This window comes from Podarcis filfolensis, assembly GCF_964270895.1.
Source record: "Podarcis filfolensis genome assembly, chromosome: 13".
Taxonomy (NCBI): domain Eukaryota; kingdom Metazoa; phylum Chordata; class Lepidosauria; order Squamata; family Lacertidae; genus Podarcis; species Podarcis filfolensis.
In genome coordinates this window covers 19,082,955-19,100,694 of record NC_139615.1, presented here as the reverse complement: position 1 = coordinate 19,100,694, position 17,740 = coordinate 19,082,955, and the positions used below count along the sequence as shown (strand labels likewise).

Genomic DNA, 17,740 nt, shown 5'->3' with positions numbered 1-17,740 from the left:
CACCGTCGTCCTGACCACTTCGTCCTTGCCACTGCGGCTGCATTGTGGCGGCAGCGCATGTGTGCCAGGAGGAAAGTGAGGGGGCTTGGATCTGTGGGGCAGGGGGTAGCATGGGGGTGCTTTGCCCATGGTGGCAAAACATCCTGGGATGGGATGGCCCAGTCTCCAGGTATGTGTGGAGAAAACTCCTGTCTAAAATCCTCAGGAGCAGCTGACAAGTCAATGTAAACAAGGCAGCTTCCTACATCCCCTACAAGTGTCCCAAGATTTTCCAGGGTTATTACGAAAACCACCCCACCCCCCGGCTTCTGATTTGATCCCGGAATGCCCCTATTATCCCTGCTGGTTTTCAGAGCACCCAGACACAGATCTTTAAAGCATGGGCCTGGGCCTGGAAAGAGCAGGGCCAAAAGTAACTGTGGATAACTCCTTGTCCAACCACTCCCCCCCCCCCCCAAATTGAAGCCCTCTTAAGATACCTGGCTCCTGGAATAACCCCCACATACATACCTGTGCTGTCCCTTCTCATTCTGAGGGATTTGCTGCCCCCTGCTGGTTCTCTCGCTCCATAGCTGGCCAGGTGCCCAAGTCCAGAGTCCAAGCTTCACGAACGTTGACTGAGGGGCAGCGGTCCTTTCCCTGCGCTGGAGGCCACACCAAGCGCTGCTTGCCTTTCTCTGTCCATACACAACGGCTCTCTCTCTCTCCCTCTCTGCTACCATGACAGCCACCCGCTGGGGGATCTGCTCTGCTGGCAAGATTAGCCACGATTTCCTGGTGGCTCTGAAGACTCTGCCGCCAGAGGACCACAAGGTAATAAGTGGAGCCCAGACTGAAGATGGATGGAGGGGGGCTATTCCCACCTATGGAACTGAATGGGAAGCTCAAACTGGGAAGAATAGAATAGAATAGAATAGAATAGAATAGAATAGAATAGAATAGAATTTATTACTTATACCCCACCCATCTGGCTGGGTTTCCCCAGCCACTCTGGGCGGCTTCCAACAAAGTATTAAAATACAGTGGTCTATTAAAATACAGTGGTCCTAGGGCACCTAGGATTCCCAGGTCCTCGGGAAAGAAGGGAGAACTAGAAATAAAGAGACTGGGGTCTCTGGAAGCCAAGATCAGGGGTGGAGAATCTGTCACCCTCCTGATGATGTTGGACTACAAATCCCATCATCCCTGACCATTGGCTGTGCTGGCTGGGAGTGATGGGAGTTGGAGACCCACAACATCAGGAAGGCCAACAGTTCCCATCCCTGTGGCAGATCACTGGAGAAGGCAGGTGGTTCTGTGGTTTCCATTATAGATGCAGAAAAGATACGACTTCAGGCAACTTGCGATTTGGAAGAAGGCAGCGGGGCTGGCTTTAAGGAAAGGGGGAATTTGGATTCCTTTATTCAAGAATTTGTAAACCTAGAGGCTCTCCCTGGCCTACTAACTAGACGCTCCTCCAGAGGACCTATTTGTTGAGCATTCACCCTGATTTATTTGTGTAGCTACTATTCACCAACAGCTGGCAGGTTCTGTCTGATCTGGGCAGTGGTTCTCAAACTTTTTTCTCTGGGCTACACCAGATTTTTTAATGATAAGGAATATGTTGGAATACAAAAAGAAACAACAAGCCATGCTTGATTTATAAGAACACAACTGCTTCGTGATAAGATTGCGGGACATTCAAAAAGTATAAAACAATGCAGCTGGATTGCTGTGGCTCCTAACTCAGCTGGCAGCCTCCCCTGGGATTCATCTGGCAGTGGGACAAGCAGTCACAGACCCTCCAAATGCCCCTATTTTCCAGGGATCTAGAGAAGCTGTCCCGGTTTCTGTTTTGATCCCAGAATGTCCCACTTTTCCTTAGGATGTCCCTATTTTCATTGGAGAATTGTGGAGTTAACCGACCCCTGCACCATCTGAAGGCAATCCTGTATAGGGAAGGGTTTCTTAATGTTTTATTATGTTTTTATATATGTTGGAAGCTGCCCAGAGTGATGGGACAACCCGGTAAGATGCATGCGGGGTATAAATAGTAACACTATTAATATGGGATGGGACGTTCCTATTTTCATCGGAGAAATGTTGGAGGTATGCAGTCACAAGTCTCCGTACAATGTCTAATCCAGTCAACAGCACCAGGAAAAGCAGATCCAGCAGGCCAGGTTATATTCCTGTCTTCAGATGGAGGACTGACAAGCAAAAGGCCCTCTGAAAATAATAGCTGCTCAATCTGGCCAAGCCCTTCCAGCAGAAGGTGGTGTTTCTTGTGCTCCAGTCCTGTGCTGTTTTAGAGTCACACTCTGTTCCTCTGTCTCTCACCCCATCCACCTCCCAGGTGGTGGCCATTGCTTCTCGTGAGCTGAGCCGGGCACAGGAATACGCCAAGAACCACAGCATCCCCAAGGCCTATGGCTCTTATGCAGAACTGGCTCAGGATCCGGATGTTGGTGAGAAAGCTTCCTCGAAACCCTGGGGACACCGGGAGGGAGGAAACTGCCTTGTTCCAAGTCAGACAATGTGGTCCATCCAGCTCAGTATGGTCTACACTTGACTTGCCCCACCTGGAGATGCTGGACGTGGAATCTTCAGATCTTCTGCATGTGCAGCAGATGTGCCACACCTGTCCACCAAGGGAGAGGGGAAATCCCCCTCTACTGTACAATGTAAACTGGGTTTTGGAGTGGGAACATCATCCAACAGGGGTGGAGAAGCTTTTCCAACCTGGGCAACTTTCCCTTCTGGGCAACTTTCCCAGGGCCACATGGTGGGAGGAGCCAGAGGCAAAAGTGGGCGGAGCAACTGATATGCATGTTTACATTTGTACAGTAGACCATTTTCTGTTGGGAATGGATTTAACTCTGTAGGTTTAGATCTAAACCTCCTATCCCACGTGCATAGGAGAAATAGAAAACATGCATTTGCGATTTTGGCTGCAAACACCACAGTTTCTACATAAACTCTCTCACCCCTTTCTGTTCTCTTTCCAAACAAGCAAGAGGCACTGTTGGAGTTCAAGGGCATATTCCAGCCAAGCAAAACATTGAAGGAGGGTGAGAAGCAAGGCCACTGAGGAGTGGGCCTTGAGGCAAGGGGGCGCAGGGAGGAAAGTACCAAGAGCAAAAAAGGTGGGGAAGATGGGCAGGCCTGGAGGGTCTCCCCAACCAGTCAGACTCCAGCTGCATACATTGGAAGCGCATTTAAAGCACAAGAATCCTGGGAACTGTAGCTTGCTAAGGGAGGTGTGGTATACAGTGGTACCGCGGGTTAAGAACTTAATTCATTCTGGAGGTCCGTTCTTTTTTTAAAAAAATAATTTTTACTGAATGGTTTTATGTTACAAAAAAAAAAAAATACAGCCATTCTACCACAAAATATAATTAAGAAATAAAAATTACATACATCGATATTTAGTTTGTTATTTGTTATTTACCATCTTATTTTCTCCCAAACATTGCATACAACACACATATGTGCAGACACCCACACCCCCACACCTGCACAGAAAACGATAATAATGAAAGTAAATATTTTTTCCCTTTTATCTTCCAAAATCTTTTCTTCAACTTTGACTTCCTGTCAAGTCCTTTTGCATATGTTTTTTCTTACATTTGAATGTACACAAAACAATAAACCTTTCTATATAATTTTTCTAATACATTCTGAAAACATAAAAAATCCTTAATTGTAGTCCACCTCCTTTTAGTTCCTTTATCACTCGAATGCTAGCACGGAGTCAAAACTATTATTGTATTTTTGAACATATTTTTTATAAACATCCCATTTTTTCGCTAATTTTTGCTTTGAGTTTCCTCTGAGTTTACTAGTCAGTTGAGCTGTCTCCACCAATTCCTGTAATTTGATTTGCCAATCTGTTATCTTTGTAGCCTCGTGATCTTTCCATTCCTTGGCCACAAGTAAATAAGCTGCTGCAGTGGCATACAAAAATACCTCTCTTAGATTTTTTGGGATCTCTTTATCTAAAATACTTAATAGAAATGCCTCCGGCTTTTTGGTAAAAGTTATCCCCATCATCTTTTTTAATTCATCGCATATTTTTCCCCCAAAAATCTTAATCTTTCCACATGTCCACCACATCTGGATCATGTCACCGTTATTTCCTCCACATCTCCAACAAGCATTCGCCAAATTTTTATACATTCTTGATAATCTGGAAGGAGTGAGGTACCACCTATGAGCCATTTTCATCATGTTCTCTCTTATCTTATAGCTGGCTGTAAATTTCAAATTTACCTTCCATAAGTTTTCCCAACCTTTTAGCATAATTGGACGGCGCACATCTTGCGCCCACTTTATCATTGAAGCCTGGAGGTCCGTTCTTAACCTGAAACTGTTCTTAACCTGAAGCACCACTTTAACTAATGGGGCCTCCCGCTGCCGCTGCGCAATTTCTGTTCTCATCCTGAGGTAAAGTTCTTAACCCGAGGTAATATTTCTGGGTTAGCGGAGTCTGTAACCTGAAGCGTCTGTAACCCGAGGTACCACTGTAAATGTATGGCTCAGCCTCTTTCTCAAGATAAATGTTGGCTGTGGCTGAGCTCAGGAGCGAAGCTTTCCTCTGGACTTCCCTTACTTTTTGCAGATGTGGTGTATGTGGGAGTGATACACCCCCACCACCTGCCAGCCACCCTCCTCTTCATCCAAGCTGGGAAGAATGTGCTCTGTGAGAAGCCCCTGGGCATGAACGCTGCAGAGGTCAAGAAGATGGTGCAGGCAGCTCGGGAAAAGGAGGTCTTCCTCATGGAGGTAAGAGGCAGAAGCTCTCCCTGAAGGTCAAAGGGGTACCGTATGGAACTGGTAGGCTTTGGCCTGGCATCTCCAACCCCAGCAAAGGGAGCACGAGCCCCTGGTGTGGGGCTGCAGCAGGTGAATGTTCTGATTTGTCCTCAGGCTTGCTGGACCCGCTTCTTCCCTGCTTTGGAGAAGATCCGCTCTCTGCTCCATCAAAGGACTGTGGGGGATGTGTTAGTGGTTCAAGCAGAGTTTGGTGTCCCTCTCCTAACTGTCCCCAGGGTTGTGAAGAAAGATCTTGGTGGAGGCGCCTTACTGGATATTGGTATCTACTGTGTTCAGCTGGCCTGCATGGTTTTTGATGGGGAGAAGCCAGAGTCCATTGTGGCCTCGGGGTTCTTGCATGAAACAGGTTAGTATTGGGTTGGTCCTGGTCCCCTCTAGAGGTCAGCATTTTGCACCAGGGATTCAAGGGTATACCAGATACAGTGGTACCTTGGTTCTCACACTTAATCCATTCTGGAAGTCCGTTCCAAAACCAAAGCATTCCATAACCAAGGCGCGCTTTCCCATAGAAAGTAATGCAAAATGGATTGATCCATTCCAGACTTTTAAAAACAACTCCTAAAACAGCAATTTAACATGAATTTTACTATCTAACGATTCATAAAATGAAAGCAATAAACAATGTACTACAGTCACACAATCAGTCAATCAATCAGTAGCTGAACTGGGTTCCACACAGTCACAAAAACAAAGCAAAAAAGCCGCAAAAAACAAAAACGCAAAATAAATAGCAAAAACAGACAGACCTCGGTGTAACACTCAATACGGAAGCGTGGCACTCAAATCAGAAGCCTAACACTCAAAATGGAGCACATTTGGCTTCCAAAAAAAGTTCACAAACTAGAACACTTACTTCCGGGTTTGCAGTGTTTGCGTTCCAATTTATTTGAGTACCGATGTGTTTGAGAACCAAGGTACCACTGTACCACTATGGTAAGGTCACAAATATAAGCCACACTTTAACTTTTCACGAACCAAATTGGGGGGGGGGGAGTGCAGATTATATTTGGGCCAATACAGTTCTTAGTAGAAAGGCTGCATTGTGCTTTAAATGTATGGTGTGTGTACACAGCCCAGTTTGTGAAAAATTGCCTTCAGGGGTATAAAACGTGCAAATAGGTCCAGACTAGGGTAGGAAAAACAACATCTCAGTGTGCAGTGGGCGCAGAATATGATGTGCCTAACACAGCCTAACTGGCATGTGGATATGACCACTGTTGCTTGTTTCCCCCAAGATGTAGATGAAACAGCTTCAATCATTCTGAACTACTCAGGCCAACGCCAAGCTGTCCTCGCTTATACTATGATGACCTGGATGCCCAACAAAGCCAGCATCATTGGCACCAATGGGATAATTGAGGTAAGTCCTGGACCACATGGAGAAGGGGATACACTTTGCATCTTCCTGGAAACAAAAGGAAGCTTCAGGAGGATCACAATCCCAGATGCCGTAGGCTCTTCTAGGGACCTAACCTCATCCCTTCCTGGCCAAGAGGGTAAGGAAGGACGGGTTGGGTGGGTGAGGGTAGGACAGAGAAAAGCACACATACACACACATATGTGTATCTGGAGACCGTGGAGTTAAAACAACAACAACCACCAAGTAGAAATTTATTTAATTTGCACATTTTGCACTGAATGGAAGAATCAGCTTTTGACCTATGTGCAAAATGTTGTGGAAAACATAAATGTCAGCATAAGCACAGCCCGGAGCTTCCCTCCTGGGAAAGTTTGAGCCCCATAACTATATCTTTACAAATGACTTGCCCAAAATAACCCCTTTCTGAGAGCTCTAGGGCCTGTTTTGGTATATGCTTCCTCTCACAACTGTGTTCGGCAGATTCCCGGTCCCTTCTGGTGCCCAGAAGAGTTGGTTGTCAATGGACAGAAGGAAGAGTTTTCTCTTCCTCATCCTTCCCAAAAACTGTACTTCATCAACTCCACTGGCCTGTGCTATGAAGCAGAACACGTCAGGCAATGTCTCCTTCAAGGTAAAAGTCTCGGGCACTCCTGGGCGGACTGGGCGCAGCAGCAGAGCAACCTGACTTATTCTCCTTTCTCTTTCCTCTCCCTCAGGCCTGAAGGAGAGCCCCATTATGTCTCATGGAGACAGCGAGCTTCTCCACTCTATCCTGGATGAAATCCGTAGGCAGCTGGGGGTGTCCTATCCTCAGGACCACGCATGACCCATTCCAGGCTTGATTTCAATGGCCTCGCTCATACATGCAAGGCGGCAGCTAGACCAGATTTTACTATTAAAAACTCCAGTCTGGTGGGTGGATTTGCAACAAATGTTGATTGTAAGCTTTGGAATAAAATGCAGTTAGATGCAAAGGGGACGTCTGCTTATTATGTGAACCTCACCCGCCATGAGATGTCGATTTATTTAACATTCTGTAAATAGAAGCCTACGATTTGTTGTGTTTTGCCTTTTTATGAGTTTTGTAGCCTCTCAATTTTTTCTCTCCAAATTTGGCATTTTAAACTTAAGGTTTGGAGCTGGAGCAGGTAAAAGATCCGACTCAACCCAAACAGGAGTTGCAGGTACCATCAATCAGCTGACCAGTAGTGCCGGTAAAGACCTGGGCTTCGCAAACCCCAACCAACTGATCATCAGGTCTTATAAAGCATGGAGCCTCACATGACCCGAGGATCAGCAGATTGCACTTGCCAAGTGCTAAGCATGGGGCTTGCCAGGTCCTCTGCATAGTGATGTGCAAGCGCTGACCATGATTGTCAGCATTTAGCAGGCTGTACCTTTGTCCGCATGGATTGTGCCAGTATGAAGACAAAGCTGATATGCTTGGTTAGAGTTTAACCATTGCTGACATGAATTAATAATGTTGAAAAAGCTGTGGGTCTGCCCCTCTCTCTGCCAAGCGGTGGCAAAAGCCCATGGAGCCCCAGGCACACACACAGGATCTGTGTCCCTTTGGAGAATAGAAGACATGGCAGAAGAAAGATGGTTTATTCACCTATTTACACCTTCAGTCTGCATGGAGGGAGTCCAGATCTTACATGGCCCATAGCAGCGTAGGGAAGCTTTTGTCTCCCTTTCCAAGATAGATCTAAGCCCTTCTTCCTCCTTCTCTCCCAGAAAACTCCCCTTTCCTGTCCTCTCAGCTGGATCATTCTAGAGTGAATGCTTTGAATAATTTCTTTTATGTAATGCACAGGCAAAAAATTGAAGCCCCCCCCCCTTTGGTGTTCTCTGCTCTGGGCCATTTTTGGGGTCCAGTGGTACCTCAGATTAAGAACTTAATTCTTTCTGGAGGTCCGTTCTTAACCTGAAACTGTTCTTAACCTGAGGTACCACTTTAGCTAATGTGGCCTCCCGCTAATGCCGTGCCGCTGGTGCGCAATTTCTGTTCTCATCCTCAGATAAAGTTCTTAACCCGAGATACTATTTCTGGGTTAGCAGAGTCTGTAACCCGAGGTACCACTGTATTATCAAAAAGTTTCTATCAAACTTGGCCACAGGTCGGATGGGATAATGATCTACTGCACCTGACCTTGTCTGACCGTCAGCAGCAATCCAGAGCGGCTGCCAACAGGGCAGAGGGAACAATTCTACCTGGAGATCATGCAGATTGAACCTGGAACATGTTGCATACAAAGCAGCTTCTTTACCACTGATCCACATTGAAGCCACCTTGGGAATTCTGCAGACACACTTGGTGGGATAGCAAGTGACACGGAGGGGATCAGTAAACGCCATAAGGCAAGAACAACTGGATTGAGTACTTAATTCGTTCCGGAGGTCCGTTCTTAACCTGAAGCATCACTTTAGCTAATGGGGCCTCCCGCTGCTTCCGCGCCGCCGGAGCACGATTTCTGTTCTCATCTTGAAGTAAAGTTCTTAACCTGAAGCACTATTTCTGGGTTAGCGGAGTCTGTAACCTGAAGCGTATGTAACCCGAGGTACGAATGTACTTTGCAATATAATAAAGATTTTTTAAAAAGGAAATAAAGGACTAATTAATAAGCGTGACAGCTCTAATACGTTACAACAAGCTGAGGGTGGGGTGGGGAAAATGAGGCCCAAGCAAAAGGCGCCTCGCTCCCGGTCTAACGTTGCGAGGTTGCTCCAGTACATAGATACGCAAAAGGCGTAGAGAGGAGAGGCTGCGTTCAACGTCATCAAGCCCGGCCGACCAGGGCGGCGTTCACACTGTCGGCTCCGCCGCGCGGCCTTGTCCGTCGACGTCATTTCCGCCCCTGCGCTTTCCGACCTTTTTCGGTAGCAGCCGGAAAGGGTAACCCCGCGGCGTGCGCTGGGCGGAGCCTCTTTTTCGTTCGGCCGCCGAGGAGCAGCCATGGCGGAGCCAAAGGTGCGGCTGATTCTGAGGGGTTTTCGGTTGCTTTTCTCGGAGGTTAACGGGCAGGGAGGCCGCTGGGAGGGCGGACGGGCGGCGAGCCTCGTGCTGGGCCGCATCCTGCCGCCTCCTTCCCTGCCGCTGGCTGGTGGGGAGGAGGGCGTGGAGGGAAGCGCGGCCTGGCGGGTGAGACGAGGCTGCCGCCTTTGCGTGCGGGGCCGGGGCCTCGGACGGGATTAATCATGCTGAGGATGCGCCCGTGTGGAGTGGCTCCCCGTCAGCGCGGACTAGCCACTTGGATGGGGATACATATGGACCGCGTGGTTCCTGCGAGCGGGCCTCGTCCCCCCATCACCACGTTGCTGTTTGCCTTCTTTAATCGGAAGCAACATCTACGGAGGACTTGACATTTTCAGGTTTATGTTGAATGGAAGGAAGAATTGGGGGTGTTCGACGGCAATATATATATCCTGCACAGAAGCATTCCTGCTGGAAAAAGATGTTGCCACATTTAAAAAAGAGAGAAAGAGATTGTGGTGGTGCAGTACACACACAGTAATCATTTAAGGCTATTTAATACTTAAATGTAAATCGGTAGGCTAGGTATGAAAAAGAAAGAAAAAAAGACAGGCCAGTCTTGCTCATCTGGAGTGAAAGGAGAGGGGCTTCTACAAGCAACGGCTTTCTGCACCATCACAGTCTCTTTCTCTCCATTTTAAATGTGGCAGCACATCTTTTTCCAGCAGGAGCGCTTCTGTGCAGGATCCCAGTCAGGAACCTGTATTCTTCTGGATAACGTATTTCATTATTCCTCTCTGTTCTCTCCTGGCCCCACTCTTCCCATGCTCAAGCCTTTGTGCATCTGAAATGGTGTAGTGCCTCTGAGCAAGCCAATACCTCCAGCTCAGTTCTCATTTTGCCACCATTTCTGTTGCTCCTTTCCACCAGTTTGCTATTATAGAGGGTTATAATAAATTAAAAAATTAACCAGTAGCACCTTAGAGACCAACGAAGTTTGTTCTGGGTATAAGCTTTTGGGTGCATGCACACTTATACATTTTTTATTTATTTATTTTGACTGTATCTGACCAACATGGCTACCTACCTGAATATAGAGAGTTATAGCTTGTTACACAGGTTCTCAGGGCGTATACAAAGTGGGGCTAACTGTACAGCTATATAAGAAGCTGGTGTGGGTAAAAAGGAAGAGCCAATAAGGTAAAATCCTAGTGCAGCAGCAGGCGCAATATTGCAATAATAGCAGCTTTCACAGTAAGTTTGGCTATGCAGGAGAGAACAGGCATATAAGGATGCAGAGGTACTTGGTTGGGAAATATGAACCAGACTACTATGCAGTGTGATAGGACTTCGTTACATCATGGATTGAAGTAAGCTGAGCAGAAACCCTGAAACTTCATCTGTTGATTTGGAAGGGTTGGGAAAACCCCATGGCTTCACTCAAGAGACCTTTATTATTGCCGTAGCATTAACATTTACTTGGACTAATAAAATAATTTGTTTTCTCCCCCCTCATTTTCTTTATCAGCTTACATGGCCCCCAACTAAAACTCTTTTCTTTCTCCAGGTATTGGTGATTGATGGACGTGGCCACCTGCTGGGTCGTCTGGCTGCCATTGTGGCTAAGCAAGTCTTGCTGGGTAAGATTCAGTTTCAGGGGGGAAGAGGCTCAACCTACTGAGTATTATTGGCAGGCAGAGGGTGCACAGTTTTTTGTTCTAACAGTTCAGCTCCTTCTGATAAGCTTTGGAGTAGTCTGTGAGGATGTTTGTTTTTTTAGACTTGCAACTGTGATAGCAAATTCTTTTGCTCTGGGAGCGCTTCGAACTTAGATTTCTCCAAGGATTGCAAACTGAATGTGGCCTTTCAAATTAAGAGGCTTAGTTTCTAGTGTAGAGGATGATAAACCTTTTTCTCTCTTGAGGGTTACATTCCCTCAGAGGTATTTACTGGGGGATGCATGCCAAGTAGGAGAATCAGACGATAAGGAACCAGGGTTCTGCTGCTACTCCCCAAATGCTATTAACCTTGTTACGTGGTGTGTTCTGAACTGTGGCTGTGCTGGCGGGCACTAAGTTGCCAAAGCCTGGGGTAGGGGCTCAACCTAGGTTCTTAAACTTGAGACACATGTGCCATTACATTGATTTATGAGGGAAGATCCATGTGATTTCTGAGCTTGGCCAACTTTGGAGCACACAGCTGAGAAGGAGTGGGGTGTCTGTTATGTACTAGAATGATGGGCTCAGCTTGCAGTTTTCAAGTCTCATGCTAGGGGCTGGGAAACATGAGGTTACCTTGTCTGTAGCAGGCAGGTAAAGTATTGAGTTCCTCTTCTGAACTTTAGTGTCCGGCCTGTGCTCTGTGGTGAGGACACAATATCAGTTTGCATTCTTCCCCCTCCCCTTCCCAGGGCGCAAAGTGGTAGTCGTGCGATGTGAAGGGATCAACATATCCGGCAACTTCTACCGTAACAAACGTGAGTACCATAGCAGATTTCAAAATCTGTCTAAATGTCTGGCTAGGATTCTTGTTCTCCTGTTCTCTCTCAAAGTACTTGCATTATGTTGTGGACAGAATGTTTCTCCAAAGCCTTTAATAAAGCAAAGTCTCCATCTAAGACAAGCATAGCGAATCCTTCAGTCTTTGAGGCTGAACAATCTTATCCCCTACAAGGCTGGGAAACCTGTGGTTCTTTAGATGTTGTTGGACTCCAGTTCTCATACTCTCTAACCATTGGCCATGTAGACTGGAGCTGGTGGGAGTTCAAGTGCAGCAGTATCTTGAACGGTGCAAGTTAACCTCACCAGGTGTCGAATAAAGTTGGCATTATTATAAGAGACCAAGTAAAAGGTAAAGGTAAAGGTACCCCTGCCCGTACGGGCCAGTCTTGACAGACTCTAGGGTTGTGCGCTCATCTCACTCTAGAGGCCGGGAGCCAGCGCTGTCCGCAGACACTTCCGGGTCACGTGGCCAGCGTGACAAGCTGCATCTGGCGAGCCAGCGCAGCACACGGAACGCCATTTACCTTCCCGCTGGTAAGCGGTCCCTATTTATCTACTTGCACCCGGGGGTGCTTTCGAACTGCTAGGTTGGCAGGCGCTGGGACCGAACGACGGGAGCGCACCCCACCACGGGGATTCGAACCGCCGACCATGCGATCGACAAGTCCTAGGCGCTGAGGTTTTACCCACAGCGCCACCCGCGTCCCTGTATAGAGACCAAGTAGGTCTCTATAATAAAACCTTCACAGGTTTGAAGCATAAGTATTATATGCTACGAGGCCCAGTGGTTTTTTTGTTTACTGGGGAATGTGTATGCTTCATCAAATGGGAGCATTGGCAGTGATCCTTGAGTCTTCAAGAAGACGAACTAGAGAGCAATAGTATTTACGGTATACAAAATGTAGCTGAATACTTTTTTCCAGTGATAACTAGGGATCAGAGAGAAACCTAGGAAGCTGCCTTACAGCAAGCTCCAGACCAGGGGTCAGCAACCTTTTTCAGCCATGGGCCGGTCCACCGTCCCTCAGACCATGTGGTGGGCCGGACTATATTTTTTTGGGGGGGGGGAATGAATTCCTATGCCCCACAAATAACCCAGAGATGCATTTTGAATAAAAGGACACATTCTACTCATGTAAAAACGCTGATTCCCGGACCATACATGGGCCAGATTTAGAAGGCGATTGGGCTGCATCTGGCCCATGGGCCTTAGGTTGCCTACCCCTGCTCCAGACCATTGTTTCATCTAGTTCCATATTTGTCCGTGGCAGCTCTTAGGTGTTTCAAATAGGTCTTTCCGTTGATCCTTTTAAATGGTGTAATTCTCTAGCCATTATAGCTGCAGAGGTGGTTTGGGTCAAATGTGGATGCTAGCTGGTAAGGACTCCATAAAGAGAATTGCAGAGGACAAAGAGCCAGTTAACGGTGGGCTGCTCAGCTCTTTACCCTCCCCATGCCAGGTCTAGAGGAAGGAGATAGCATTGTGCCAACTGACCATCTCTGCAAGTGGCATGTTTGCATAAATTCAGATTCTGGCTTTCCTTCTTACCCAGAAGACATACCATTGAGCTTATAACTTTAATAATAATAATAATAATAATAATAATAATAATAATAATAATAATAATAATAATAAATTATATCCTACCCTATTTCCGAAAGAATCCCTTGGTTTGGTGTCGTATTGTGTTTTAATTTGTTGGAAGTTGCCCGGAGTGGCTGGAGGAACCCAGTTGGGTAGCGGCATATTAATTATTTTTAACATTTAAGAGCATATTTCAAACATTTGTGAAATATTTTAAACCATCTGCAGATGTTGAGAACATCTAGACATTTTTAATTGTTCTGTTGTCATTCTTGCCAGCTTCCGTTGGCACATTTATGATACTGTGTCGTGGACTAGCTAGCCAGTCGTAACTGCTACTGTTGCTCATTGGTGTGCAATGGCATTGGCTTGAGGAGCAGGATGGTTGAGACGGTGGTCAGTGATGATGCCTTTCCACCATTAGTTCGAGTGTCATGGCCATGAGATAACTTTACATGCACTACCATCTGAGACCACCACTCGCCTCTCATGGCAAGTTCTGCCTCATTGGTACTCATTTGATATAGAATATTTCCTCGTCAGCATGCCTTGTTCTTGTACAAATCATAGAGTCTGTAAGACCTGTGGTCTGCATGAAGGCCTGAAGGCTTTTATGTTCTGCGGGGCCTGTTCTGACTGCTGTGGTTATTAACCTGAGGCAGTGTAAACATAGTTTCTAGACAACAAGAAATGAGTAGGTGGGTCTTGAAAAGTCTGCAAACTGGCTTGATAACCATCACGCTTAGGTAAGTAGTATACATATAACTGCATATCTGCCAGCCTCGTGCTCATGGTAACTTTCTGGCCATCCTGTTCTAACCGTGCCATTCTCTCTTCCCATTCTCCCAGTGAAGTACCTTGCTTTCCTGCGTAAGCGAATGAACACCAACCCGTCCCGTGGTCCTTACCACTTCCGTGCCCCTAGCCGGATCTTCTGGAGGACAGTGCGAGGTAGGTGTATTCTCAACAACTTTTATCTGACCAAGAAGATAAATTAACGTGTTGGGGCGTGCCCATCACATGGTATATTCACAAATCAGTATTCAGTGGGAATCAACACGTCTACTAATTTGTGTCTTTCTCACATATTCACTCATGGGTCTCTTTGGTTCCATTTCTGTGTTGAATGTGTGAATTTTTATCTGTCTTTTACACATGCACTTAGAAACAGGCAAGTCCCAGTTTACATGGGGGTTATATTCCAAGGCGCTGCACGTTGAAATGAATGAGTATATTTGAAACACCATTGAAAAAGCCTGCAAACACCCCCTTTTGTGATGTTTTGGGGTCACTTCCAGGTTCAGCGTGCATGGTCATGCACATATCAGACACACCTTAACTGATCATTCACTGCCTGTACATATTTAATGTGTTTTTTCTCAATATACACAGTTCTCTGTGCATTTTGATGTGTTCTGAGCTAAAAACTATATCACAGTATTCAGAGAAGTGTGAAATCCAGTGGATAGCTATGTTCCAGGAATGCCCACTCGTGTGTTTATATTGCAGTTAGCAAAGATCAGTTTCTTAAAAGCCACCCTAATACTGGGTGGTCAGTATATACATCCCAATGGGTGTTCATTTCCAGAATTTGCCCTAAAGAGGCAAGTTGTTGTTGTTAATAATAATAATAATACATTTATTATTTATACCCCACCCACTCTGGGCAGCTTACAGCATAAATAAAACAGAAAAACATCAAACATTAAAAACGTCCCAATCCAGGGCTGCGTTCTAAAAGTTATGCAGTTCTTTATTTCCTTGACATGTATATAACCCACCCTCTAAATTTCACGCTTCTTTTTAGAGGACACATATTGCTCTTTATCCTATCCTGGGAGTTCTTCTCCTCCTCCAGCCTCTTCACATCTCCTCTCCCTTTGCAGGAATGCTCCCGCACAAGACCAAACGGGGTCAGGCTGCCTTGGAGAGGCTGAAGGTCTTTGATGGCATCCCTCCTCCTTACGATAAGGTAACTTTCCTTCTGCCTTTGGTGCTTTGCCATCATTATTCCTGATCCTGTTCTGTCGGTGATGTTTTTCTTATACCTACATTGTTTGACTTGAAGAGTGAGAAAAAAATTCCAAAAGCTGAGGCAGATTTTGCACCTCTGGGAGTGCTCACAGTTGCCTTTGTCTTGCATGTATTGCTTAATGGGACTTGTGTTCTCTTTACAGCGCAAGAGGATGGTGGTCCCTGCAGCTCTGAAAGTGGTCCGCCTCAAGCCCACGCGCAAGGTATTTTTTACCATATTTTTTAGTAGACATCTTACAGCTCCAATGAGGGGCACACAAAGTGGTTTGCCAACATTTCTGCACTCCAGTGCCATAAAGCACTAACTGGGGGAGGGCCTATAACGCTGCCACCCCCACCCCCCAAGTTAGACCTGGAGCAATACACTTTGCATGCGTAAAGCCTCAGGTTCACCCTCCGGCATCTCCAGTTGAAAATCTTGTGTAGTTTTGTAGAGAGGTAGCCTGAGGCCTTGGAGAGCAGCAATACTGGAGCAAATGGACTGACAATAAGCTTTATATGTTACTTCTGGAAGCCCCCACAAATAGTATTTAAGAACAAAATTCTGAAGGAATTACCTTGGGAGCACCCTTAGTCTATTAATGGAACCCACGGCAGCTTTCTTTCTCCATGTGATCATCTTGAAACCTCATGTCATGGGCAAACCTGCCTTGTCCACTATGCAGCTGGTTTCTTTTGGTGCTTGCTTCAGCCTATCAGAAGCAGCCTTAATAGACTGTTCCTGGCAAGATGGCCTTAGCTACTGCGCTCAGCAAGTGTCGCCTTCTGCTATTGGCTGGTCAGTGATGATGACACTCCACCATTAGTTCGAGTCTCAAGACCATGAGACCACAACTCTTCATGCACTACCATCTGAGACCAGCCCCTCATAGTTGGAGCTTTGTGCTTTGAGTGAGGGCAAAACAGCCCTTTGGGTAAGCAGCAAGGCATATATAAATTAGAGCAGTTCGTGTGCAGCTGGAATTTGGGCTCTAAGGAGTCACCTGTTGGGTCGTTCAGATTTTATTGCGTTCCAACTCCCCATCATTCCTGATTGCTCTAGTTAGGGCTGATGGGAGTTGGAGCAGCAACTACCGGAGGGCCACAGGCTCCACATCCCTTTTCATAGCGTGTGCTGTATTGAGGGCTTGGATGGAGGGTTTGCCTGGTGGTGAAAGTGCCAGGAACGGAGCCAGTTGTCTCCCTAGGAATATTATTGAAAGCAGAATTCTGTGGGCAATAGCATGTGGGTTGGGAGAAATGCCTTCATGCAGTTGCTGTGTGGGGTTCAGTGTATAGAGGCAAGAAGGGGTAAGCAAGGAGGTAGCTCCCAACTTTGTGTGTGGGCAGCGACATCTTGTGCACTGGAACAGCACCTTGCAGTGCTGGAGGCTTGTAAGCTAATGTGTGTCTTTCCCAACCACAGTTTGCCTATTTGGGTCGCCTTGCCCATGAGGTTGGGTGGAAGTACCAGGCCATCACAGCTACCCTGGAGGAGAAGCGCAAGGCAAAGGCCAAGATTCATTACACAAAGAAGAAGCAACTGAAGGTGAGTTAGCCTGAACTCATAATTATTGTGGGGAGTGTTCTGGGTTTAGTGCAGAAAGGAAGCCCTCTCCCTCCCTTCCCCCTTTTAATTTAAAAATGGAGGGGGAGCCAGAACCTTTAGATTATTATTACAGGCAAGAGGGTCTATTTATGCCACACTAGCAAGTGAATAGGCTTCAGATAGTTGAAGATATCCTACGCTGAACTTTGGTTAATTCCCCCCAACAGTCTGTTTTCCATCTGTATGTAAGGTTGTGTGTGCATGTTGTGCTCTCTTAACATCAGACCTCTTCTACTCTTACAAAGCCTACCTATGAATTCTCTTTTTCTTTTCTTGTAGAAACTCCAAAAGCAGGCAGAGAAAAATGTGGAGGGCAAGATTGCAAAATATACAGACATCTTGAAACATTACGGCATTCTGGTTTAAATAAAACTATTCACAATAAATGATATAGTTTACAGGTTCTTGGTTTTGTGTCTGTGCTTTAAAATCACTTTTAAGTTAGCCAGTCAATAATTGCTGCAGCCAAATTCTCTTCTGCGGTGGACTGGAGTTGAAGGAAAAAGAGGCATTGGTGTGAGTAAGTGATAAGATTTATTGATTCTGTGGAGAGGAACTGCTGCACTTGGGATATCATAGTTCTATGAATGAGTTGGGTTGCTTTATAAGAGGTAAACAATGGGAGGGGTATTGGTCCTAGTCACTTTTTAAAATTGCTTGATTGACACTTCTCATCTGGTGCTCAGTCCTGTAAGCCCCTCTGTCTTTTGGACTTGTGCCGTACACAAACCTCTTTATGCTTTGACAGTAGGGTTGCCAACTGCTGAACCCGTGTTAAGTATGAGAATAGTCTTAATCATCAGAAAGAACTTCAGCTCCAAGCCATGAACTGTTTTATTTAGGTCACACTTCTTAACAGGTTTGGCCTACTTCAGGCATAGCC

The 17,740-nt window shown here is 46.2% G+C and overlaps 2 protein-coding genes across 2 annotated transcripts; both read left to right on the top strand.

Moving 5' to 3' along the window:
• Positions 1–503: 503 nt before the first annotated feature.
• Positions 504–7,149, top strand: LOC310746520 (trans-1,2-dihydrobenzene-1,2-diol dehydrogenase-like). Its single transcript, XM_083580369.1, has 7 exons — positions 504–813; positions 2,336–2,447; positions 4,601–4,764; positions 4,909–5,161; positions 6,051–6,175; positions 6,656–6,806; positions 6,892–7,149. The coding sequence occupies exons 1-7, from the start codon at positions 721–723 to the stop codon at positions 6,999–7,001; spliced, it is 1,008 nt and encodes a 335-aa protein (XP_083436495.1). The 5' UTR covers positions 504–720; the 3' UTR covers positions 7,002–7,149.
• A 1,885-nt stretch (positions 7,150–9,034) lies between these two features.
• On the top strand, positions 9,035–17,261 carry RPL13A (ribosomal protein L13a). The gene is made up of 8 exons (XM_083580431.1): positions 9,035–9,146; positions 10,717–10,789; positions 11,560–11,625; positions 14,085–14,186; positions 15,122–15,207; positions 15,413–15,472; positions 16,675–16,797; positions 17,137–17,261. Exons 1-8 carry the CDS (start codon positions 9,132–9,134, stop codon positions 17,221–17,223), a joined length of 612 nt encoding a protein of 203 aa, XP_083436557.1. The 5' UTR covers positions 9,035–9,131; the 3' UTR covers positions 17,224–17,261.
• The last annotated feature ends 479 nt before the right edge of the window (positions 17,262–17,740 follow it).

Excerpts from the sequence above, each read along its gene's own strand:
- LOC310746520 (XM_083580369.1), top strand. The coding sequence starts at position 721 with ATGACAGCCACCCGCTGGGGGATCTGCTCTGCTGGCAAGATTAGCCAC. Across the intron at positions 4,765-4,908 it reads AGGAGGTCTTCCTCATGGAG|GCTTGCTGGACCCGCTTCTT; the intron begins GTAAGAGGCAGA and ends ATTTGTCCTCAG. Across the intron at positions 6,176-6,655 it reads GCACCAATGGGATAATTGAG|ATTCCCGGTCCCTTCTGGTG; the intron begins GTAAGTCCTGGA and ends TGTGTTCGGCAG.
- RPL13A (XM_083580431.1), top strand. Across the intron at positions 14,187-15,121 it reads CTTCTGGAGGACAGTGCGAG|GAATGCTCCCGCACAAGACC; the intron begins GTAGGTGTATTC and ends CTCCCTTTGCAG. Across the intron at positions 15,208-15,412 it reads TCCCTCCTCCTTACGATAAG|CGCAAGAGGATGGTGGTCCC; the intron begins GTAACTTTCCTT and ends TTCTCTTTACAG.